This window comes from Cottoperca gobio, chromosome 4 (genome assembly GCF_900634415.1).
Source record: "Cottoperca gobio chromosome 4, fCotGob3.1, whole genome shotgun sequence".
NCBI classification, from domain to species: Eukaryota; Metazoa; Chordata; class Actinopteri; order Perciformes; family Bovichtidae; genus Cottoperca; species Cottoperca gobio.
In genome coordinates this window covers 19,300,699-19,326,579 of record NC_041358.1, presented here as the reverse complement: position 1 = coordinate 19,326,579, position 25,881 = coordinate 19,300,699, and the positions used below count along the sequence as shown (strand labels likewise).

Sequence of the window (25,881 nt, the reverse complement as noted above, 5' to 3'; positions counted from 1 at the left end):
GTGTTATCCCTTCATTCAGCTGTGAAAAACTTCAACTTAATTTTCTGAGGGATTAAAAATTAGCTTTTAACTTTAATACTTGTTGATTCTCAGAACAAGCCATGTGTTGAGTTCTGTGCAGTGGTGGAATGTAACTAAGTATATTTACTGAGGTACTATACAAACTTTTTAAGTATTTCTATTGTATGCAACTTTATACTTCTACTCCACTACATCTCAGAGGCAAAGATTGTGCTTTTTACTCCACTACATTTGTCTGACAGCTTTAGTTACTTTTCAAAATACACATTTTTATCCCTTTCCTGTCGTGTGAAAACGACGAATCTCCAAATCGTACTGATTTTAAATATGAATGTTTGTGATAAACTGAATTATGAGGTGTTCATTTATGGGTTGAGAAAAGTATCTTACATCTTAAGCTAAATTAGCTTTTAAAAATCCCTGTTGAAGCTGAATAGTGCATTGTCACAGAGTTGAAAATATAAACGTGCAAGCCATATATAGATATGATGATCAAATAGAATATGATGTAAGTGCTGTAGATTAAACTACCCAACAGCATATAAAAGAGTTACAATTAGCCCAACCTTAAACATCTACACCAGTAAATACAACACACATATTAATACAGCAGTAATCCAAAGCATCATATACAATAGTAAAACACTGACAGGGAACATTTTTCTGCACTATGAATACTTTTACTTTTGAGACGTCTCTTTGTTGCAATAATCCCTCTTTCTGCAAATCAATACCCTTTATCATTTTACTTCAGTCTAATACCTTTCTTATCTTACAAGAACAAAAACAATTGGTTAGAAAAGCTACCTCTGCTCACAGGACGATAATTAGTAAAAAAAAAAAAAGGATCTATTATCATTACATTATTTGTTAACAGTAAAATAACTATCAATTCACCATTTATTAAGGACAAATATTACAGACCTTCACAACCGCTCACAGTTATCTGTCACATATTACTCGTGTCACTCTGACAATGTCACAGGTCAACATGGCTCGAGTGCAGAGAGCATGTGTTTATTATAAATCAGTCACAAACTCGCAATGCAGCCACTCAAAACACACACTGGTATATATAAAGGAAGAACTCTGAAGTACAAGCTTCCATTTCTCAGTTTCAACATGCGGGGGCTCCTCCTCTCTTGCCTTGTGGCTCTGGCCAGTAAGTTTTCATTCAATAATTCATATTATTTTACTTAAAGTTTTCAGCATCGTAATTCTTTAACTTTAGTTTCAGAGCAGAGTTTGCAAATTATTCATATTCCTGATTAAATATTTGTTTGTAATTGTAAATTATTCCACCTTTCAATAAGAAATATGCTTTTTAAAAGGTAATATATTAATTTACATGCAGTTGGTCAATCATGAGTGACTTTTAGAGGTGAGCTATATATGAATTTATGGGGCAGATTTTACTTTATCCATGTTCTATCTGTTTGTGTCACATGGATGTTTCTTTTTTGTTTTAGTTTACACTTCTGGCTTTTTGTTTTGTTCTTTAAGAGTCTACTGTTTGCATTTGTTGTTACATGTGTCTGTTTTTTAACTTATCTTGTGATCAGGTTGGAAATAATTGTTCTCACTTTAACATGTTATCCCCTGGATTAGAGTTTTTTTGTAGATCATAAATTAATCCAATCATATTAAAAGAAAATGTGCTGATGCGTTGACAAAGGTTATAATACTGACTATGTTTGACTTTTATTCTTTTAGCATGTCAAAGTGTCCGTTATGGTGAGTCTTTTATTTATCATCATAAAAGTAAAAAGAAATTGTTTTCAAAAACTTTCTGTAAAGAAGAAGTGAAATGACATTTCATTTTGTAAACATATTACAGAGCTTTGCCTGAACCCGAATAAAACCTACGACTACAAATATGAGGGAGTGGTGAATTTTGGACTCGGCATACCAAATCTCGCTGAGTCTGCCACAAAAATCGCATGCAAGCTCAAGATCATTGGTGTGTCTGAACACACGTTCCTCCTTCAGGTAAGAGAGACAATATAGAGAAATACAAACTCTCTCAGAATATGTTGTTCGAACTGAGCAGTGCAGCATAAACAACGACAGTTTGTTAAATAATTCAAAATGTAAAATAATTGGCAGTGAATTGTTTGTCATTTATCATTTATTCAGGTATTATATATTCTAGGCTCTAATATAATAACCCAAAATAACTTATTATGGCGTGAAAATAATTGCAAACCACCTAATAAGTTAAAATTGTCTTCTGTCTTTTTTTATGAAAGTCCTGAAAAATACAAATGTTTGCATATTAACAGGTGTGCACCAGTGTGTATCTTCTATCTTCTATCTTCAGTCACCCTCCAGCACCTTTTTGTCATCTTTCAGTCATAAGCAGACAAACTCTGATGGAATTAAAGTAAAGTAAGCTTTAATTATGCAGTAAAACAGTGCAGACACATACCAGTTCCTGTCCACTTCTGTTGGGTCACAAATGTCACCTGTGTTTCGTCTGACGTAGAGGATTGGAGAGGATTGAAGAGTTTTTTACGACGACTCTCTTAAAAATACTCGAGCAATAATACTGCTTATTTTCCCTCTCCGCTTCAAAGGTTTCAGATTTGGTCTTCGAGGAGTTCAATGGCTTCCCGGGGAAAAACAGCTTTAACGCCTCTCTAAAGCTCACCCAGCGTATTGCTGCCCAGCTTGTCAAACCCTTCATGTTTGACTACATTAGTGGACATGTTGGTGACATCCGCACCTCTGCTGAGATTTCTGACACTATTGTCAACATTGTGAGAGGGATACTGGGTTTGTTCCAACTCACTGTGAAGACCACACAGACAATCTATGAGCTTGAAGAAGTAAGTCACTGCTGACAAATAAACTACTCCCTGCACCATCAGCATCAGTGTAAAGGTAATAAATGTACCAACGTTTGATTTATCCACTCCTTGTAGGCTGGCATCCATGGCAAGTGTCGGAGCCACTATTATACTGAAGAAGACACGAAAACAAAGGAGATGAACATCACTCAGGTTGTGGATGTCAGTAACTGCAGGGAGAAAGCAGCCATGTACAGGGGAATGGCTACCGCTGTGCTCGACCAAGTCGCCAAACAGGTCTGTTCATCTCACTGCAGACACATCTGATTCCTACTATAATAAATGGACAGACCAAAGATCAATGCTACTTTTGTTTTTTTTTCTTGCCCTCCTATCTAGAGAGGGGAATCTCTCTTTTCAACAGTGAGATATGTTTACACAGTCAAAGCAACAGCACAGGGAGGTCTCATTACCAGAGCTCATGGCATGGAGGAGCAACACTTCAGTCCCTTCAACGTGAAAGGCGGCAGTTTCAAGATGCAAGCGATGTAAGACATGGAAATATCTGCGCATCACGCCCGCACATCCCGAATGCTTTTTCGCCATACATCGTCTGCTTTATAAAACTTATCCCGCAGGAAGGAACTGGTGCTGGTCCGCATGAACGACACAGTGAAAGCCATCACGTTTGGGCCAATGGAAAACAAGGGCAACCTTGTTTACAAGTTTGTCGATGCAGAAGCTAATGTCCCCATTATGATGCAGAGCCTGGAAGACCCAGTACCAAAGGTAATAATGATAAACTGCTGCCACAAAGAATTCATAGGTTTATCAAGTATTTCCAAAAAGGAGCAGGAAGCTCAGTAAAATCTGCACACATTTAATTTAAATCTAAATAAATAGCAGGAAATAGTTAGATCAATTACATGCCTATTTATTATAAAAAAAATATTTTCTAAAATCAACTAAAATAAAAAATGTTTTTAATCTAGACTTAATCTAGAGAAATTAAGTAATTTGTGCACAGAGGACATAATTCTAGAGTTGCATACACTGCTCAAGGAATATTTTTGTCGGTTCCTATTTACAGGCTATTGAGTTGATCAAGCATCTGGCGGAGGCTAATCGTAACCAGATTAACAGCACAACAACTGAGGACACCATAAAGACATATCAACTCCTGCGAGTGATACCTTATGAAGGTTTAGAAGTTATGTGGAGGCAATTTTCAGGAAATGAAGACCAAAGGTGAGTACTTGGTAATTGGTTGGCCGATGAATGAATAATAAAGAAGAAACAGAGATGCGACAAGCTCTTTAAAATATTAGGAATGTAGTAATATATATTTTAGATGCCAAATTTATATTAAAAACATGTATGAAAGGCCCGATTCTTAGATATTTGTTGCCATGTTAGCAGACACAACACATTTTTAGGGGACTTGAAATTGACTGCCCAGTCACTGTCTTCTGCCCAACCAAATGTCCTACAGATTACATCATTATGCTATCAATGCTTTGAGTAAACGTAAAGCTGCCCAGATTACATCGACTTTAAGTCGTTTCTACACAGTGAGCATTTTAAATGTTCCGTTTAGGAAGTATTGTGAAGGTCATTCTGTACATCACAAGGTCATGCTGTGGAGGTTGGGTGGCCTTTTTCAACCATGTACCCCTAGAATAAACTTCTGTGTTCAAACTTCTTCTGTGGAAACAACTTGTTTAGGTTTAGGCAACAAAACTGCTTGGTCATGTTTGGAAAATAAGTAAGATAATAAGTAAGACTTAATTAACGTACATAAATTATAATAACGTTGACTTTTGGCTTAGGGTGAAAGTCCTGGGTTTTCTGAATCCATCTATCTTCCCCGAACGATAGGCGTGTCCTGTAGTACTGTGCACCTTCAGATAGACCTGCTTGCCTTCCTAAGCGGACTTTGTCAGTCCTACAGTATACTACGTCACCTGCCCTCCCTCTTTACTACCACCACGACTACGGCCAAGTAGAGCGTCTGAGTTTAAAGCGTAGTGCCGCTGACCAAGCTGCCATATTTGACACCTTGGGAGTGAGAACGGGCCGAGACTGAAAGGTTTGAAATTTCTTCCGAGATAACCTTTATCCAAGCTTTTCATTATAGCACTGATACTGATCCACTCAACCGAATAGCTAATTGAAGAGCATCCTCCCTCTTAGTTCAGGAGGGATTTTGTCTGATGCATTATCATCGATGAATGATTTATCATGTGAGGCGTGATGACAGAAAGGTGACGACTGAAAGATTGCTTTACTCGCTCATTAAGATCAAGGCAGTCACCGTTACTTTTTCAAGCGCAATTAAAGGTGACTTCTGAACTCGTCCTTCACACCTCTATCATTTTATTTCTCTCTCTCTTTATTTATTTTAAGAATAATTTATCCATTTTTCTCCCTTTTCACTTATTATTAGACGTTGGTTTTTGGACATGATTGTTGAGGTCAGCGATGCCAGAATCCTGAAGTTCCTGGAAACAAGGTTCCAGGCTGAAGATGTAACTGCAAATGAAGCTTGGCAAACACTTTTGCTGTCAATGAACCATCTCCAGGCTATTCCTGATCTGGTTGAGATGGCTAAAGTGAGTAACTACTAAAGACTGAAAAGAGTGTTTGCATATTGAAGAATGATACCAGATTCAAATGTTAAAATGTCTCTTTTTCACAGATGTTCCTGAACATGCCCTTTTCTAAATCAAATACCTATCTGTGGCATACAGTGGTGCTTTCCTATGGCTCTCTGGTGTACAAGCACTGTGCCTATTATACACCGTGTCCTGTTACTGCTGTGCAGGTAATCAAACAAGAAGGCTGTGTAGTAACAACAACACATTACGCGCATGAATAATGCAGTCAATAAGTATTTGTGACAACTGACTGCATATTTGTTTAACATGTGCACTAGCCACTGCTGGACATGGCCATGGAAGGTCTGAGGAACGGCACTGAGGCAGACATGATCATCGCTTTGAAAGCTCTGGGGAACTGCAGGTCATCCAGGCAGCATTAAAACCATCATGCGCTTCCTCCCTGGAGTTGCTGCCAACCCTGTGGATCTGCCACCGCGTGTGCAGAGTGCTGCTGTGCAGTCTATGAGACTCATAGCTGCCAGAGACCCTCAAAGTGTAACTATTTATAAGATGCAGGAGTAAATTAAACACTTTTTTAGATGCTCATTTATCCCAGCTATATGCTAGGTTTTTATATAAATCATGTTTATGGTAATTGCATGCTCTGTGCTCCATAGTCAAGTTGGAAATGTCATTTTCTGATAAGTTCAAATTCAGATAAAAAATGCATTTATACAAAACAGTGCACTATTCCAATCCTGGAAAGCTAATTAAATGGTCTTCACTATGGCAAGTAAGAATATTTTTTAACAATCATATGAAAATTGCAGGCATTGTCATGTTATCTTTGAAGGTATATAATCTCCTCTGTATTTATATCTATAACGTTTACTGTAAATCTGCCTTTTTAAAGTTCATCACCGGTTCAGAAAATAATGGAGACTGTGTTGAAACAGAACAGAAATTCAGAACAGTGGGCGGTTGAATGTGCTATCTTTCTGAACTTCCAGTCATTATAATATTTGTGTTTTCAGGTGCAAGACATCACCATGAGTCTGTTACTGCAGAAGTACCTTCCCACTGAGATACGCATGCTGGCCTTCATGATCCTGTTTGACAGTAAACCATCAATGGCTCTGGTGTCCACAGTGACCGTACATCTACTGGAGGAAAAAGACCTCCATGTTATTAGTTTTGCATACTCCTACTTGAGTAGCATTGCCAGATCCACTACTCCAAACAACCACTTCCTGTGAGCAAAACAGTGCAGTTAAAACCCGTTGGGTGTTTTTGTCATATCATTTATAATGTAATCCAGCTTTGAACATTTTTATTTTTGTGTTCCCACATTAGCTCAACCGCCTGCAACATAGCCGTGAAAATCCTGGCCCCTAAATTTGGTCGTCTTAGCTATCACTACAGCAAAGCGATGCGCATGGACTGGTTTAATGGTATGCTCCAATACAGATTCTTTGGATTTTTCTGAAACCGATAAATTACAACTTGCTTTCCCCCCCCCCATCCCCCCGACACAGATGATTTCCTAATTGGAACAGCCACAGAAGTCTTAATGCTGAAAAGTTCAACAAACATCTTTCCCACTGAAATCATGATGAAAGGAAAATTTTATTTCATTGGTAGAATTCTGCAGCTACTGGAGGTACAGCGTGAACTTTCATTGAAGATAAACATGTCTTCCCAATCACGAATAGTAATCATCTGTTCTTGTTATGCTGCAGTTGGGTATCCGTGCTGAAGGACTTAAGGCGCTGCTTGGTAGTGGTATCCCTAATTTTAAGGGAGATCTCAGTTCAAGTGACTTTCAGACTATTTTCAACGTGGTGAGTATATAACTATACGACTTAAAGGCAGCATCATAACTGTAGCTTTATTTGTTTGTGTGACCATTTGTTTTGCATCATTTTCAGTTTAAAAACTGGGAAGTTATGCCCAATGATAAGTCTGTCCTTTCTGCCTATTCACGTGCCTCTGGACAAGAGTGGTTCTTTGCCGATATTAACAAAGAAACCATTCAGAACATCATCATGGTGAGGGAATAATAGAAAAATTAATAATTCATGTCTAAGCTAGTTAAGCTGGGTCACCAAATAAACAATGTGTTTACAAATGATTTTACATGCTGCTCTCCTGTGATCCTACTTGCAGTCTGCCAGTCCTTCTGCAGGGAATAACAGCACTCTGTGGGCTGCGATTGAGAATCTACAGAAAGGAGTGTCATGGCATCGGACAAAGCCATTCTTAATCTTTGAGGTTCGCTACTTCCAAGCTACCATCCTGGGTCTCCCACTGGAGATTAGCAAATATTATGAAAACGTCAATGGGATCAGTGTCAATGGTGAGCAGTCAAATTCTAACAGGCTGCCTTACAAATCCAATTAATATTGATTAATGAAAAACTATTTATTTTATTTTATTTATATAGCCAAAGCTACAGTTAGTCCACCACTGAATGAAAATCTTTCACGGCTGTTGACGTCGGACATTTTACTGGAGACCGATGGTTTCATTGGGTAAATATTCTTCCATCATGATAAGCAATTATCATAGGAAGCAAACACAATTGCCTTTGCATTCTATTTATATTCATTCGGTGGAGTAACAACTTCTGAATTAACCTCTTATTTTTTAGTTTCACAAAGGACTTTTGGGTTTTCTATGGTATCAACACAGAGCTGTTCCAGTGCGGCATAGAGTTTAAGAGCAAAACCCCAGTTGCTATCCCGTGGAAGTTTGCTGCAAAGATCAATGTCAGAGAAAAGAAGCTTGAACTCGACTTGGCTCCATGCAAAAAAGAGTTTGAACTCATTTCAGTCAGGCAAGTTTAACTGCTGTGAGTAAAAATGGTTTCACATAAGAAGCATAATTCTGAATCCCAAATTCCAAAAATCAATTGTCGTACGTCAATCATAACACTATGGTTCCTCCTTGTTTTGTTAACTTAACGGCGGGACTGTTTTAGCGTTAGCAAAGTAGAGCACCACATCAAGACCGGTTACTGTAGCTTCCACTTCCAGGTATGTTTCATTCTGCGTTTCAACACGAATGAAAGGTTTGTCATGCACTGCGCTGGAGTAAGAGCCTCAAAATAGTGCATTGGATAGAATCGTGACACTCTTCATCAAAATTAAATCCCTGTATATATGTATATTGCTTATTTTACACAATGTGTGCTTTAAGTTTTATACATGCTATCCGCAATTTAACTAATGTGCAAAGTCTAAGAATTCTTATTTTCCTTTCTAACCAACAGCTCCAACGTGTACGCAGTCACCAGGAACATTGAAGAGCCAGCTTTGGCTAAAATGACTCCATTAATGCCCAAATCCATTGACTCCAATGATGAAGATGTCCACGTGAGCACCACAGTCGTGAAGCCTCAGACAGATGAGGTACAGTCAGCACCTTTGGGAGATTACTGTTAGAGTTGAACTGATCCAGATTTACAGGATTAATATCTTTAGGAATTTCATCCGATCCAACAGGTTGTATCAAAAAACACCTGGCACCGGAGAGACAAAATGTGTGCTGAGAGCAACATTTATGGAGTTGGTCTGTGTGTGGAGTCTGAGTTAAGGAGATCGTATTATCAGGACCAATACCCTCTGTACTATTTCCTGGGATACACCCACTTGGCATTGAAAGTAATCCCAGGTATTCACATTACACCATACAGTATGGGCAATCAAAAAAGGAAATCACAAACGTATTTGGCCGAGAACTATAACAATAACCTTGCCGTTCAGGCAATGCTTAACTGGAGACACAATGCACCTCTGACCGGAGAGTGATGTCACCGTGCACTGACACAACCTGCACTTTTATATCACAGCAGCAAGTTAAACCACTAAACGTCAGTAAAAACAAGATTTACCAGGGGGCGATTATTTTCTCTTAATAGTTGTTCTTTTATTAATATTTTGTGGGGGTTTTCCATTATTATCAAAGTAAAATCGTTTTATGATGGACAAAGCAAAGCTTGAAGGGATCTTATTAGATTGTATATTTGTTCATGTTATTGTGTTGTCTCTATTCATTTCCCTTTTTGAACATCTTCTTAATGTAGCCTGTGCACTTTTTATCAGTTCATACAATCAAAGCTGTTGACAAAATCCACTTTGAGGTTAAAGTTGACCCATGCAGTTCCCCGGTGAGTGCACCCCAACTGTTGGAGACGCTGAAGAGGCTTTCCAAGGTATTTGGCTACCTTTGCAATGTTATTATCTGAGCACATGCTCTGGTGTTTTGTCCATTCACATTCTCCTGTTGCTTAATTATGTTTACAGGAAGCCACCAAGGGAGTACGTCTGTCCAGTGATTCAGCCTCAAGCGACAGAGGATCTCATCACAGCAATTCTGACTACGTAACGGAAGTATGCTAAACATGCTCCACAGAGAATGACCCAAAATGAGTTTCACTGCAAAGAATAGTTTGTACTGAGTAATGTCACTGTGTTTCTAATGATTCATGTTCCCAACACAATGAAAAAAAAGTCCATGTTAAGATCACTGCTAGTTGTGTGTATACATTATTTTAGTAATCCACACATGAAATAAGATGATAAATGCTCTCCACTTATTGGACATGATGCAAATGACAGCTTTCTTTCTCATTCAATAGAGCTTGGACTCAAAACCTGAAGTTGTGGTTAATATCAAAGCCTTAGCCATGAGTAACAACCAGAAGCCAGAGGGGTACGATGCAGCCTTCGCCTACACGCCCCTGGCAACCACCAAGAACGCCCAGCTGATCGTGTCCCAGGTTGGGGAAGACACCAACTGGAAGATGTGCATCGATACCACCATGAAGGCTCATATTGAGGCAAAGGTGGGTATTAAACTCACAGGATACTTATTTTAACTTTCTCAAACTGGACAAATACACTCTTTCACCAAAGTGATCACATCTCAATTGGGGTACATTTATGCTGACAAAAATGTAGGCCTATCTGTTCAAATACACTGTCCACAAATAAACTGGATGTTAAATCACATGTTAGACCATACCACTTATGGTCAGTTTAAAGGTTCGATGTGTAAGATATGCCAGCATTTCAACTTTAACTGTTGAAACAATGAGCTAACATTATCCACAGAATGTGAAGAGGTAACAGTGTTGACGTTATGTCAAAGACGTCTCTGTGTTGTGTTGCAGAGATATCTACTGAAATCAGCATCTAACTGACCGTCCAGTCTTGTAATACCACTTGTTCCTCTAGAGGCGATAGTGAGTCACTGTAGGGCCACAGTACAGCTGCCTGACTCAGAGCTTGTCCACATTACATCTATGATCCCTGCACATTTTCATCGTTTGTTTTTGATTAAACCCAAAGTGGAAGAAATAGGAAAAGGACTCCTAGCCTCGATCCCACCACTGCCAGGCTGGATAGATCCTCCGTTAACAGTCAGCAGATAGCACCAATTTAGCCAAATCCTCACCAGATCGTCAAACTTTCTGTTGCTGCCGTTACACAGGTTAGACACAGCGGCTCCATCAGCCCGCTGTTACTCCCGGTGCTGGGACTTCCGGAGCGGCTGCACGCTCCCCTCCCGTGAAGAAGCAGTAGTATTGCAGAGGACGAAACAATAACACGAGTTGTTCTCTCGTCTCTGCCGCCCGGACCCAAGCCAACATCCAAACTATCAAAACATACCGTTACACGGAGCGTACAGCCCACAGTGCCACAGTAAACACACAGATATCTGAGCCTACGTGAAGATTATAAGATAGCAGTGATATTTAGAGCGACTCAGAGTTTCAGCAGTCTGGTCTAATGAACTGACAGACACAGAGACACAGGAGTAACACCTGCACAGTAAATATATCAACACCAGAAGATATGTATAGCTGTAGAATACAATACACAATATAAAGAATACATTAGAATACTCTAAAACTTAGAATACAATACATATGACAAACTACTACAGTTAAAATATAAACAGGAAAACACACTATAGTTAATTTTTTAATAACTGATTGTTTTGATGATTGATACATTTAGATTGTATGGCCCCAGTAGTAGAGGTGAAATATTGCCCTCCTATTTCTTTGGAGCAGGTGGCTCAGAATTCCACATTAACCCGTTACAGTATTGTAATATATTGCATACGTATACTGAGGCCGCAACCAAGTCTTTTGTTTGCAGAGACTCCCTTCATGATTGATCTCTTGTGTTTGGTCTAGGCACACATTAAATGGGGAGCTGAATGTCAGACCTATGAAATGACAATGAGAACTGCAACTGCACATCTGCCTGGCTCCAGGCCAACACTCAAGGCCAAAATACATTGGACCAGGGTCCCAGAGATCATGACAAGGATTGGCACAAGGTGAGTCTTGGTAGAATAAAGGTGATGTTTGTATCAAGGAAGATAAAATGTGAGAAGAAAGGGGAGAGAGAGCTAAAGAAATGGATGAAAGATGACTTTTAAACACTTACTTTGCCTCACAGAGCATGACGGGAATATTGTAAGTGTTTAAAATGATGACACATACCGACATGTTTTGTTAAAGTACCTTTTTTTCTTCTTTTTATCTCCCCAAGAATTGAAAGCTACATCCCAGGCATGGCTTTCCTTCTCGGCTTTTACCAGCAACTTCAGAGAAATACCAAGCAGGAGGTTTCTACATTAGTTGTTGCCACCAGAAGAGACAGCATTGATGTGAATATTAAATTCCCAGAGGTATTTGAGGAAACATTCACTAACTACATTTATACGCAAAACTTGTATTGGCCGCTGTATTTACATGGATGTGTCATTTTTTTTTGTCTTGTCATTAGTATACAATCTACCGCCATGCAATTCCAGTTCCACTGCTACCTACCAGTTGTCAGGAGTTTCAACAGGACATCAGAAACACAACAATAGACAACTGTGGACGCTCATAAAAGCAAGTAGGCTACATAAAACGTCTGATTAAGCTTAATTGGATCTTCATACAAATGTACCCATTCGTAGCCGAGTGGGTAAAGCGTAAAAGACCCCGGGTTCAATTCTAACCTTTGGACCTTTGTTGCATGTCATATATCTCTCCCACCCATGTCCAGTGTCTGTCTCTACTCTGTCAAATAAAGGCAAAAACAATCAATTGTGTGTCTCTTTGATTTTTGTGTGCAGCTGTGGATTGTGTTGACAGATTTCGATGCACAGCAGATGTGCAAAAGCAAGCATCGAGCTGTGCATTTTTTTGCTTCCTTTTTAAAGTATGTTTTGCGCTGCAGAAAGACAACAAAGGCCAGATGGGAGCCAGATGCCTCTTTTAACAGTGATAGCACTGCAACCAAAATCTCACCACCCTGATGAAAGTGAGAATCATAAAAGATGCAACAGTAATCCGTCAAATGTCACCAGTTTGGAAATAACCTGTAAAGGTCCTAATTTATTCATTTGAAAGCCTGTTAATATTTTAACGCTCTCTTTTGATGAAATATTGTGTAAATTGATGCTTATTTCCCAACATATTGCATATTCATAATACTGGATTCAACAAAAACCTGTTTCAGCTAATTTTGTTTTTCTTCCTGTCAATATTAATATTCCTGTTGTGTTCAATCTGTTTTCCATAATTATAATGCAGAGCAGCCATAACAACATTTATTGAGTCACCATCAAGTTTCTGCTTGTTAATGCAGCAAGAGAGATTAAAAAGCAGTTGTATTGTAGCTACAGTATACCTTTTCATGACATATAATTTAGAAACAAATGTATCACGCAAGCAATATATCACACAATATTCAAAGTCCTACAATGACCAGCTAATGAAATCCCTGGAAATTCAAATGCTAAAAAAGAAGAAAAGAAGAACACACTTTAAATGACATTTACATTTGCCAATTCCAATTTTCCTTACAATATGTAAGAGATGGAGTGGAAAACAAAACACAATCCAACTGGCTGGCAGGTTCGTCTACTCTACCGGCCAATTTGGCAAACAAACAGGTCCTGTTATTCTCGAAATATCTTTATTTGATTGTCAAAATACTGAAAGTTCTGGGTGAGTTTTGGATTCAGCAAACTGGATCATGAATGCCCTTTATGGAGTGTTTCGACTGAAAGAGACAGATGTTTACAAAGTCTGCATGACCTGCTCTGTTTGTTTGATCAACTCACCCAACAGGACTGTTTGCAGATATCAGCACACAATGTCACCGTTCATGCCCTTAAAGTTCACTGCCTCTGCCACACAAAGCACTCTGTGCCCTCTGGTAAAACATGTCGGACGCTTATTGGACAGTTTTATTATTCAGAGATCTAAAAGTAGAGGTATTACTTTGCAAATGCATGAAAGATTTGATGAAAAGTAATTGGCTCTGCTGAACTGGCCTCGGCCCAAATCTCAACTTTGAGTGGTAACGAACGGGATGTGTCACCAGCCAAAGATAATGATTGCATCCTAAACAGAAACTGGTTTCCCCTAACTACTCCTGGCTCTGCTTCTCCTGCCTACGCTGATTTAGCCAGATGGTGTTGAATCACAGAGGAAAGACATTGCCATCAAAAAGCTGAACAGGATGAGCACAATTATAATGGCACCATTATGTTCCATTTACATCTCTAATATCCGGCTTTCAAGTGCCGGTTGACGGGCTGATTGCAAATCTGACGTGCCGACGTCAAGATTCACATCACCTCCTGTCATCTAGAAGATCAGGACACCCTGACCTTGTGTTGACAGGTGAAATCAGCTGGTTGGAAAGCATTAGTAAATGATTGATCAGGTAATTTGGTGGAGGAGGGATAGGCCATCCCTTCCTTTATATTGCTGCGCACTCTGTGATTGTGACGTGCCTCATTAGGCAGACTATACCAGCGCCGCTAAAAGCCATCTGAGAGTAGTTGATAATAAAACCATGGCTACAGACATTTTTGTCCAATTGGAGCTATTATTACATGTTGCAAGCTCAAAACACCAGCTGAAGAGTTTGATTATAAAAAGAACCCACCAGCTCAATAAGTGACACTTCCTTTAAAAAAATGATTGGGGGCAGAGCGTGTAGTTCAGTAGTAACTGCAGTTTTTAAAAGATGAAACAATAAAATCCAATTTCTAGAAAGGTCCTGTTGTCGACAACAAGGGAGCATAATTCTGGGGAATGCGAGTGTGTGTGTGTGTGTGTGTGTGTGTGTGTGTGTGTGTGTGTTAGAGTGTGAGCACTAGAGGACAGTGTTTACCAGACATTAAAATATGCCTGGCACAGTGCTAAAAGCCTGGCACCAGTATTTGTTCAGTTCACACAGAGGGCTGTGCAGTGGATGTTGACTTTTTGAGGATAAAAAATAAACACATGTCTTGGCATGATCAAAGTGCTCTTGCAACTCTGGCTTGATAAGAGAGGACACATTTTATAAAAATGGAAAATAAAATAATTACTGACTGTTGATATTCTTTGCATACTTATGAAAGCAGCAGCAACCACAGTTTCTTATTGATTCTTTTTTTTTACTTGTTGTTGTAATAAACAGATCATTTTTGGTTTATGTGCAGGGAAGTTTCATCTCTTACAGATTTCCTATTAGCAAGGGGAACTGGTTTGGCGTCAGGTGAAGAAAAGCATTAGCGAATGATCAATTGTGTAATTTCAGAAAAGCCATACAGTGGATTGCTTTTTAACCAGCACACATGATCTGACATAAACTGTCTCCCTTTCTAATTCAAGGTACACCGAAATGAGGCTCGTAGCCAGAGTGAAATGTGAGTGTGCGAGACCGGTTACATCACTGACATTATCACTGACATTACTAAGTGGGCACACCTAGTCACGAACACTTCATGACACCTCCAGAGGGCTCACAATCTGACATCACGCCTGCTGCATGACTTCCAATGAGATCACATATTTTCACCAACACTCTCCCCAAATGAGCTCGTTGCCATGTTATTAGGAAAATGTGTTGCTCTGCACTTGAGTAGTTGTGCCATGTTTTCAGAGAAGGGTACATTTATTTTTGAGACTTTCACTCAAAACTGAAAAGCTTAGTATAGCGCGACCCCTCATTTGAAACATTACTGTCATCTTAAGATTATGTTTACGATCGGGATCATGACACGCTTTAGACTGTTGCAGCAATATCATAGTAGCATGTGATTACCATACTGCGTTGTTGCTATTATTTTTGAATAGCAACAGACTCTACGGGGCTTTTGTATAAACACAATTGGCAATTGCTGAGGTCAGATGGCTGAAGGGAGATTTTCATGCCACAGGCTGAAAGAGCTGCTGTCTGAAGAAAAAGAGAGTTTGTATTGAGCCAGTGCAGACACTGATCACTTTCGGAGTTACAGAAATGTGAAACTTGTTTTGTTTTAGCTCTTTATGTTTTCATTTTACAAAACGCATGTAAAGCCCACTCTATAACATTCTGCTCATTCATGTGTTTTACTGACAAGTGAAATATAAAAATCTATTATTGTGTTTATTTATCTTTACTCAAGATAACGTGCACGACATCAGACTACAGCGTAAAGTTTTGTACCAAGTTTAGAGAAGAGTTGTTCTGATAGAGTTGTACAGAGCCTTGCCAGTTAATTAAGCTTGGTGGTTTATTGTTAAGTAAAAACGGTTCCTTAGTGCTTGTATGTAATTAGTGATTTTTTGTGGTTTGCCCCGAGCTGTCAGAGTTGCAACAACTGCAGTTTTTTTTTTTTAAGCAAGCATGTTTTTTAATTGCATGCTGGAATAGACTCTAGCCTCGTGCGACCCTAAACAGGACACGCGGTATAGAAAGCGGTTTATATATTAACATTGGATAACTGTTGTATTTCAAACCATGTTCTGGTGGATCCATCAGATAATACACTAACTTTTAATATCCCAAAAAGTAATTATAAATTCTTGCTTCCAGAATTACACAAGATTTGTTTTTCCTGCAGGCTGTGAATCTTATTTTGGGGTTTTCATCTGTAATTTTTCCATTATTATTGAATCCAGAGAACTTAATTAGTTAGACGAGGTATAGGGCTAGAACTGCAGAGAAGACAGTTGATTTTTTTAGCAGAACCGTCATTTTCTTAATCACCATTCTGCCTCCGAGAGGCAACAGAAGGTGCTTATGTTGAGGAAAGGATCTGTTGTCGAACAGACCACGACAGAAACTAGATCCAAGCGTTTTGCGGGATGATTCCCAAATATTTAAGTTTTATTCAGTTGTTGAAGGTAGTGATGATGATTGGACAGCTAAAGTCTAAACACAAAGGGTATATATACGTTTTGATACGATGTGTAGTGCGGTGGGTGAAGCTATTTGGTCGAAATGTAACAGCTCAATTAAAAGTTGTTTTTATGACTGAGTTTTACCTGTGCAGTAAAATCAAATAGTCTGTTTGTCTGAACTTATACCAAGGCAGTTTTACTCAAGGCAGCTTTTGTTTATGTAATATAAATGTATAATATTGGGATTATGTTCAGCTATCCAAAAACTAAATAACAAATCCATAAACCCTGCCAGTGGCCTTGAGTTGCAACCAACCCGAATAAGCCAACCCTAACAATAACGGTCTATAAAGGGAACATGGGTGAAGGTGGGCCGCTCCATGTGTCCAAACAACTGACCAACTGACATGGCTAATAGCCTGGCATTCAGAGGACTACTCACAATACACCCACACATGCAACTGTAATGTAGCTGGTGAACATAGTGGAGCATTTAGCCGCTAAATACCTCACTTTTCCTTGTCAGGAGTTGGTAGAGATCAAATCAGAGATGAAAGCAGAGAGAACATTGGACTTATATTAACCAAGAGGACAGAAACACGACTCCAGATGAACGCTGATGCTGCTCCGTGTCTGCTTAAAGGCTTAAAGGCTTAAATAGGCAAACGTTTGCTAACAAGTTCACCATATTAACTAAAAAGATGATATTATGTCAATGTTTTGTTTGCAGTTTGTTATTGTAGATTTAATTGATGCATAGTGATTGTTTCCACAAAAGCCAGCACATATCAAGAGCTCAGCTAAATACTGATTCCATGTTTGAAGAGTCTAGTCAACATATTTACAACATACATAGGTTGGTTGTTGTAGCTGGTCAGTCAATAGTTTTGAATCAGAAAGTAGCAGGCATAGCAGAAAAAGACATGACGTGACTGACCAAAGTGTCACTAAGGCATAAAAAATCTATTTTGCCTTCATTGCAGATCGACAGCTGAGATTCAGGCAGGAAATATGAGGAAACGTGCTTCTGTAAAAGAGTTTTAATCAAAATGATTAATAAATATTATGTTTACACACATCTTGCATACAATAGATAACATATTTTCGACATTTATTATTTTTTTATTGTCTTTCTTTCTACTTAAAGTGTTTAAAAGTCTACCCCTGCTCGTCCAAATGTTAGGAATTAAGATGTTTCCCAAATGTGCCTGCCCGGTTTATGTTGCCATGCTGCGTAACAATTTTTCATGAGGAAATTGTCTTCACATTCTGCCATGATTGGATAAACATTAACTTGGTAGGCAATACATCATTATTTGATACTCCAACACCGTAATTCTGTGTAATAGCACAGCAGGCAAAACACAAAACGCTTTTAAATATCCATCACTCTCGTTGGCATCAGCATTGTCTGCTTTAGACCTTTTAACCGAGCAGACATAATCACTATTTTTACAGACGAACACAATGTAACTTGTAGATGTCATTCAATTTGCCCAGCAGCCATTTAGGAGCAGTTTTTAACTGAGGACATAACATACATAATACACAGTCAAACAACCAGGAGGGGGCACTGTTGATCTTACCAGTGACGTAAGGAGCCTTTGCTTTCCATTCTATTTTTACTTCTTGTGAAAATTGTATGTCTTCCTGTAGAGATCAGTGCTCTGTTCTCCTGTTCCTCCCATTTGACCCAGAAATTCAGATACAGACAACAAAACGAGTGTCACGTCAATGAATGAAGTACATTTGAAATCCTACTTTAGGGTGCACAGCAAATGGGTATTACTTCAAATCTTATGGAAACATCCCAATATCAATCTTTTGTATATGTAGCATCTTTTTTTTTAACTGATAAAGTTGCCTATTAGACAGCTTTCCACAAGAATCTATCATATTTAGATTTTCTTCTTTCATAACTTCACATAAAGGATGAAGAAAGCAAAGTGAAAATGTGCTCCACCGCCAAAGTATGTAACTCAATTCTCTCTCTACCTCCTCTAAAAACTCTCTCTCTCTCTCTCTTGGATAATTGAGCAACAGAAAATGCACCGTGAACGAGTAGTCGTGAGGTAAGTATTCAGCAGGCAACAAGACGCTAATTCTCCATGTGCAGTCTTATAGGCTCGTATTTATCGCCAAAAGAAGGCCACTGATCCGCCTGCCTGTGAAGAGCGGTCGCCATGGCAACCTCACAGTTTATCAAGGTTCCAGGCGATAGAGACGAAGAGAGTCTGCTGATGTAGCACACACACACACGCATATGATGTGCAATAACATGCAAACACACGTACGCAGTGTTAGAACAATCTGAATCAGATGTCAAGTTACTATTTTAGAGGATGGAGAAAATAGTGCTCGATGTGATTGCTCTTAATCCCTCGCTGAACATTTATATGTTATAACTGTGTTTTAATGTTGCGTATTAACTGGATATTGCGCTCATTCATTTGTAGTGTGTGACCGTTGTATTTGTTTGTATTGTTTGGGATTATTGTTGTAGCAATGTTCATGCTGCCCTCTTGGCCAGGTCGGTCTTAAAAAGGTAGTTTTTAATCTCAATGAGACTTTAACCTGGTTAAACAAAGGATATATCAGTGAAAACATCAACATGTGCACATGGATAAATCATTTTAGCGGGCATCTTATACTGTAGTTAGTAAACATATACACACTGAGGTGAGCATATGGCAGAGCGACATGGTGATTAGAGATTAGCTGCATGACTGGAGGCTAGCAGGTTTGATCCATGCAAAGACCAGAATTTACACTGTGTAATGCACTGATGCTGTGGCTCATTCAACCACACCATAACAAGATGCAATTAAGAGTTTCTTACAACAGGAATGGTTAACCCATCAGAAACAAATGCTTGCTGTACAGAGATTTCGGATGGAGCCAAGGAATTTGGCACAACTTGATAGTCTCTCTGGGCTCAGTGTTGTCAATTTTCTCTGTGGAGCAAAAATAGAACAATTGTATAAAAAGAAATGTATGGTTGCAATGCAAGTAGGCTTAGACCTTAAATATGCCTATTCCCTTTCGTGCAGAGAGTTAGATGAGAGGAGGATACAACTCTAATATTGGTGCGTTACATCGGAGGCTGGAGCCAGGAGGAGATTAGTTTAGTTTAGCATAAAACAGCAGTGATGTGATAACGTCTCTTAACCAGAGGTGATCACATCACTTCTGTTAAAGCTGCTTTACACTGGCTCTCAGTATGTTTTAGAATAGATTTGAAGATTTTACGGATTACTTTGAAAGCTTTTCATCGCCTCTCTCTCCGTGCCATATCTCTGACCTCGATCCTCGAGCAAAGGTCTTTTGTCTGTTTCAGAGGCCCGGCTGAAAACTAAAGGGGACAGAACTTTTGCAGTCTGGGCCAAGAGGCTCTGGTACGATTTGCCCGAAGAAATCAAGTCGTCTGAGTCAGTGATCTCCTTTAAGTCCCTTCTTAAAACATACTTTCATACTTTTCATTTTAGTCTTCTTTAAACTCTTTTATTTCCTTTACAAATGGATTTCTTATCCTATTCTTACCTTTTTCAACACTATATTTGTTTATTTTCTTCCTGTTTTCTTTTATCCTGATGATTTATGACTTATCTTTTTTATATTGCTGCCTTTGTGAAGCACTTTGTTACATGCATTTTGAAAAGTGCTCAATAAATAGGGAATATTATTATTATAAAAGCTGGAAGCAGCGGGAATAATAGCCTGGCACTGTTCAAAATAAAGAAATAAAAACACCTACCAACACATCTACTGCTCACTTACTGACACATTGTATCTTGTTTGCTAATGCATATGCAAACAGAGATGTAGTACTAAACATGTCACGTGCTCTAATTATTTGGGACTTTATAGAGCAAGGCTACATTAGCTCTCCGTGCTTCCAGTCTTTATGCTAAGCTAAGCTAATCGACTCCTGGTTACATACTTAAAGTCAACTTTAAAATGTAATTCTCATCACTTTTTGTGTCAGGGAATATAAACTATAAAGATATAATGATGAACAAAACCATTTTTATTTACATATTTGTAATCTAGCATTCAGGCCGCTCGAAAGGCGTTTTCCATGGCACAATTGGCTGATACTGAACCACTGTTGCTAGTAGACACGCTATTATCTAGAGCATGTAAAAGCCCTGTGTAGCCTATGAATGTTTATACAACACATTTTCCCCCTTTTTATCAACAAGCATACAAAGCGTTGGTTATGTAGCGATTTAAGACTTTTGTCCCTTTACAACATTCGGGAGGGACCCATTGCAAAGCTAACTAGCTCTCGCTCCAAAAGTGGTAGCTACTTAGCTTAGCTTGCTAATGTTCGCACAGATTCCCACCAGACGTCCGACCCCTCTTTGTCTAACACAGACAGACAGACACACACACACACACACATACACACATACACACACACACACACACACACACACACACACACACACACACACACACACACAGACAAATAGAGAGACAAACAGACAGACAGACACACAGACAGATAGACAGACACACACACACACACACACACACACACACACACACACACACACACACACACACACACACACACACACGGGCTACTGTCAAAGTAGTTTACCTACTGCTCCTAATATCTGCATGTCTAAAATAAACAAATAATCACCAAAAAGCATGACAGTCATAACAGGTAGGCCTACACTCAGTGTGACACCTGAGTTTGTCTTCGCAGTAATTGTGCAGCTCAGCTCACTAATGGAGGAAGATTTTAGCTCAGAAAATACACTCAAGAAAATATTTTAAAACCTCCTTCTTTCTTGAAAGGTTTTCAGACCAAATTGCATTTTTCCTTTCTTTTACTCACTCTTGCATCAATTATCTATAATCCTATAATAAGAAACTAAAGTAGTCGTTGTTGAAAGACTGCACTTTTGCTTTTGATATCGTCACATCCATATAGAGATAATAGCCAGAAATTGCAGCCCATTAGAGCAGGAAAATGCTTACACCTTGTTTTGTTGCTGTCTCTTTGCTAATACGAGCTATTAGGTATATTCTCTAAGGAAAGAGTCATAGATGGTGCATGCGCCGCATGTTTCTGCATTGTCGACTGGCTACAGATTGTACATCACCTTAACAGATTCAACAAATATTTCAAAAGCAAATTTATAAAGAAAACATGATCCAAGGTGTTTGCCATTTACAGAATGTGACAAGCCAGACGTAATATTGTGATGTGATGAAGCTACAAATGTATTCTACCAGTCAACTTCATTTGACACACTGTTAATGAGAAGTAGCATAATAAATTATTGTGTCACCATGTTAAATAAATGAGAGAATTTCAATTTTGCAACTACCAAACATTTTTAGACACACTGAAAGATGTGCTTAATCTGCCCTGCGCTTGGCATTTTTACCGCAGGTCTGCTGCCATGTCTGCTCTCAGTGAAGCAGAATGATTAAAGAAGCAGCAAAGTAACACTTAACACAACAACTTGACAAGTTCACTATGGCTGCACTGCCTCAGACATAAATAGGTGTTATCTGGAAAACACACACCACAGGGTATCTTTTGAAACACAAGACACACAAATGAGCACAGACTTAAATATCATAATCTGCCACGATTACCTTGACAAACCTTTCGATGAGACAGGTAAAATGAACCAATATTGGGTGCCAGAGGCAATTTATCCTGATACAGCGAGCACTAGTGCATGCTTTTCTCACATTATACATTTTACACCCTGGTTCTCCATCCCTGGAGTGACTGCCTCAATGTGTAAAATAACAGTGGTATATGACTGTCATGTATTCAGGGAGCAAGTAACATCTATCAGCAACACCTTTTATTGAAGTGACGTCATTTGGAGAACATTCTGTTAATGTGTATCCTTGGATTCATTTAAATCTAACCAGTTGCAGCATTTTAAGGCCCTCTGTAGTCTGTCAGTCCACCATCAATGTTTTAACTTATGTAGTGAAATATCTCAACATGTACTCAATAGATTTTTTGCTGATTGCCAGACAAAGGCTGCGGTGAAAAGAAATAAAAAAACACATGCTATGTCTTTTCCTAAACACTTTACTTGACCTTGATGGAAAGGATGTGAAGGAGAATCCATAAGGATTTAGGAAAAGTACTACCTATAATTAGGCGACAGTGCATGTTATCGACATGGGTCTTTAAATGTCGCTGCCCCAAGGAATTGTGGGAAGGCATTATCTCCTTCCCTTTAGTATTCCAGTGGGTCCTATTGCTAAAGGAGATAAGAAAGGAAGCATTGAAGCACCTTTCCTTAACATGAAGAGAATTCACCCAGCTCCTATCATGACTGCCACTTAGATAATTCCGGGTCATTTCACTCAGTTAGAAATACTTTTCGACCGCAGCCAATGTATTCTAATGACTTTGGTGATCGCCTGATTGGTTTATGACCGAATACTTGCAAAACTAATGACGTTCCCATCAGCCTCAGCTGTGCTTTGTTTAGTGCTGATTAGCTTAGAGCTAAACTTAGATGATAATTAGGGTAAACATTATATCTGGTGAACATCAGCATTTTTGTTTTGTTTTGAGCATGCTAGCATTCTGACATTAACTCAGTACAGCCTCACACAGCCGCTGGCAGGGCAGTAGCCTCAAAGCCTTGTTTAACAGTTAAAAAAGACCACTTAATTTTTGCAAACGTCTGGCTGCTTTCAAGCCACTGGTGTCAAAGAGCCTCTCAGTGCTTTGACAAACAAGTGAACACACAAACAAAGACATTTGGTTGGATTACAATAGATTAATTTGTTGACACAGGACAAAAATTAAACCAACAAACCAAATATCAGTAATGAGACTAACTTGCTGAACCCTTACAAGCCTTTAGTTTCCACAGACAGTTGAAGCCTACAGTATGGCAGACCACACAAACAGTACAACAGGAAATGTGAATACATAAAAGTCGCTCAATGGCTGTAATACGGTTATGCATTTATGTTCAGGATTAATGGCCTTGCTAATAGACTTGGTGGTAAAGCCTTTGCTTGTCTTCACTTAAAGTTCCTTACAGCAAACATAATAATTAATGCAATGAATCATGTAAGGTCTTACAAATAATGCAAGTATGCAAGCCATAACTGAATAATTCAATGTTTGTCTTCCAATGCAAATGTTTGGTTCAAGCACTTGTGTTACTGTCATCATCATTTAAGGCACAGGCTCTTGATGTGGTATGGAGATGGATATGTTGCTGCTGTTACAAGATGAAAAAAACATACAGTGATGAGATTTACCATTAGCAATAACACTAATTCTAGTCACTTTATCTTAGTTTTTACATCAAGACTCTTGTAAATTTGGTTCAGTGGTTTTTAGCCTGAAATATCCATTGGATGGATTGCCATATCATTTTGTACAAAATAAATCATGGTCCCCAAAAGGATGTATCATAAGGACATAGCTGATGCTTTCACTTTTCTTCCTCAACCACCAGCAGGTCAAAGTTTTCACTTATCCTGTGAAATGGCTAAACATCTGTTTTGGTAGATTTGCACAAAGGATGAGTCTTACTGGCTTGGGTGTTCCCGTGATGTTTCCTCTAGCACCACCATGAGGATCACATTTGTGATTGTAAGTGAAATGTCTCGACAGATGTAATAAATCTAAGCCATATCTTCCATGATCCTTAAAGGAACCTATGTATCCCTGCATATATTGATTGTGAATTTTCTCTGAAGTCCATATAAATTAGCAACAATTAGTCAAAAGTATGCATATTTTGTGTCTGACTAATTAACAATTAAGTTGCATCGGCACTCATGATAATATAAGTAGGTGTGAGACAAAATAGTTTTCCTTTTGCAGAGAATATACATTTTTTTCTTCATAAACTAATTTTGATTGCGGTCAGACATAATCTGTGAGAATGGTTTTGGCCTGATGTTAATTATCTTTCAGTGTTTCAGTGCACAGATCAAGCAGAGGGAGAAAACTATGCAATTTAATAAAATATATTGTTAGACATGCATGTGAAAGTTCAGCCTCTGTATATTGTAATACTCGCTTCACTGAACGCCACTGCTGCAAGTACTGAGCATGACAAAGCCTGGCTGTCAGGAGGCAGGTAGACTGACATTCACTGAAGTCACATTACATTATTGCTGCCTATTTATAGATATTTCCAAAACCGATAATACTGTTGATCACACTATTCTCTGCTGGAGATTACTTGGGTTTGTAAGTGATGACAGACTCAGTTTTGATGTTTTTGCTTCATAGATTTCTATCTGTCTTCAAAGCAGCTCTAAAGCTCTGTGCTTAGATATCTTCTTTTAACCATTTACTGTTTACTGTTGATCCATGTCAAAATGTGTCAAATGATAATCTTTGATGATAAACTGATGGAGTTGCTTTGTTATGATGCGGATACCTTTAGAACTCTCCAGGCAGCTTTAAATGCTCTATAAGCTGCACCAGTTTAAAACTTGATTTGATTTGCAGTTAACCATGGAGGATATTGAGGAATTTAAACGAGGGCTTTGTTTGCCTTTACTGTTTGAAGCTAGTTTACTCACCACTGATGCTTACTTTAAAAAGCCACTTCGTCCTTCATAGAATATATTCCTAGCAATACAAATATCAATCTTAGGTCAAAAGGGAAATTCTGAAAGGCTGAACTAAAATGAATTAAAAATGTTAAGTCAACGCCATAGGCATTTCTTGTTTACTGCCTTAACCTTTGCTCTGTTGACCAGGTCACTTCCCTTCAAGGATGATAACACTGATCAACGCCAAATGCTGAATTGCATTATTTCCCAACTGCTACTGAAAATGTATTTAATTAAAAATGTATTTTCCCCGTGTATGTGCTTTTGAGTTACTTAGCTGTGCAACTGGACTTTTACAAGCTTAATTCTGTGTCTTGCACACGCTTGTACAGCACACCACCCCTTTGTTCTTAGTGAATTAATACTTGATGTTACACTCCTAATCTATAGAGACAGATTTTAAAGAGTTCCTTCCTTTGATCTAATGTTTTCTTTATGATGCAACATGGAAATTTCTGTGCAACCTCTGAGATCTGAACAGATTACATAAGGGGAATCGCCAAGAGGGGGAGAAAAATGTGATTATTTCGACCCATTTCTGGGTTTTTCTGTGATGGTAGAACTGCTTGTGGATACGAAAGAAAAATGAGGATGGTGTGCTCTTAATTTGCACGTTTCAATTGCTTCACAATGAATGCATCAAAAGGTTGAAGCCTAGTTGGAGACTGATGCGTCAGGCTACATCCCTCAAATACATCCAATATTCAAATACTTT

At 38.7% G+C, this 25,881-nt stretch overlaps 1 protein-coding gene across 1 annotated transcript; it reads left to right on the top strand.

Moving 5' to 3' along the window:
• Positions 1-1,143: 1,143 nt before the first annotated feature.
• vtg3 (vitellogenin 3, phosvitinless) lies at positions 1,144-12,390 on the top strand. Its single transcript, XM_029429456.1, is given in 28 exon segments — positions 1,144-1,183; positions 1,735-1,755; positions 1,859-2,010; positions 2,598-2,849; positions 2,946-3,107; positions 3,210-3,358; positions 3,449-3,599; positions 3,901-4,058; positions 5,257-5,422; positions 5,509-5,634; positions 5,746-5,826; positions 5,828-5,965; positions 6,445-6,662; positions 6,764-6,861; positions 6,946-7,070; positions 7,150-7,251; positions 7,339-7,458; positions 7,577-7,766; positions 7,854-7,941; positions 8,061-8,246; positions 8,682-8,820; positions 8,914-9,082; positions 9,514-9,623; positions 9,715-9,801; positions 10,050-10,256; positions 11,616-11,761; positions 11,977-12,115; positions 12,214-12,390. Coding segments are annotated over 28 exon segments (3,828 nt in total). The 3' UTR covers positions 12,322-12,390.
• Positions 12,391-25,881: the final 13,491 nt, after the last annotated feature.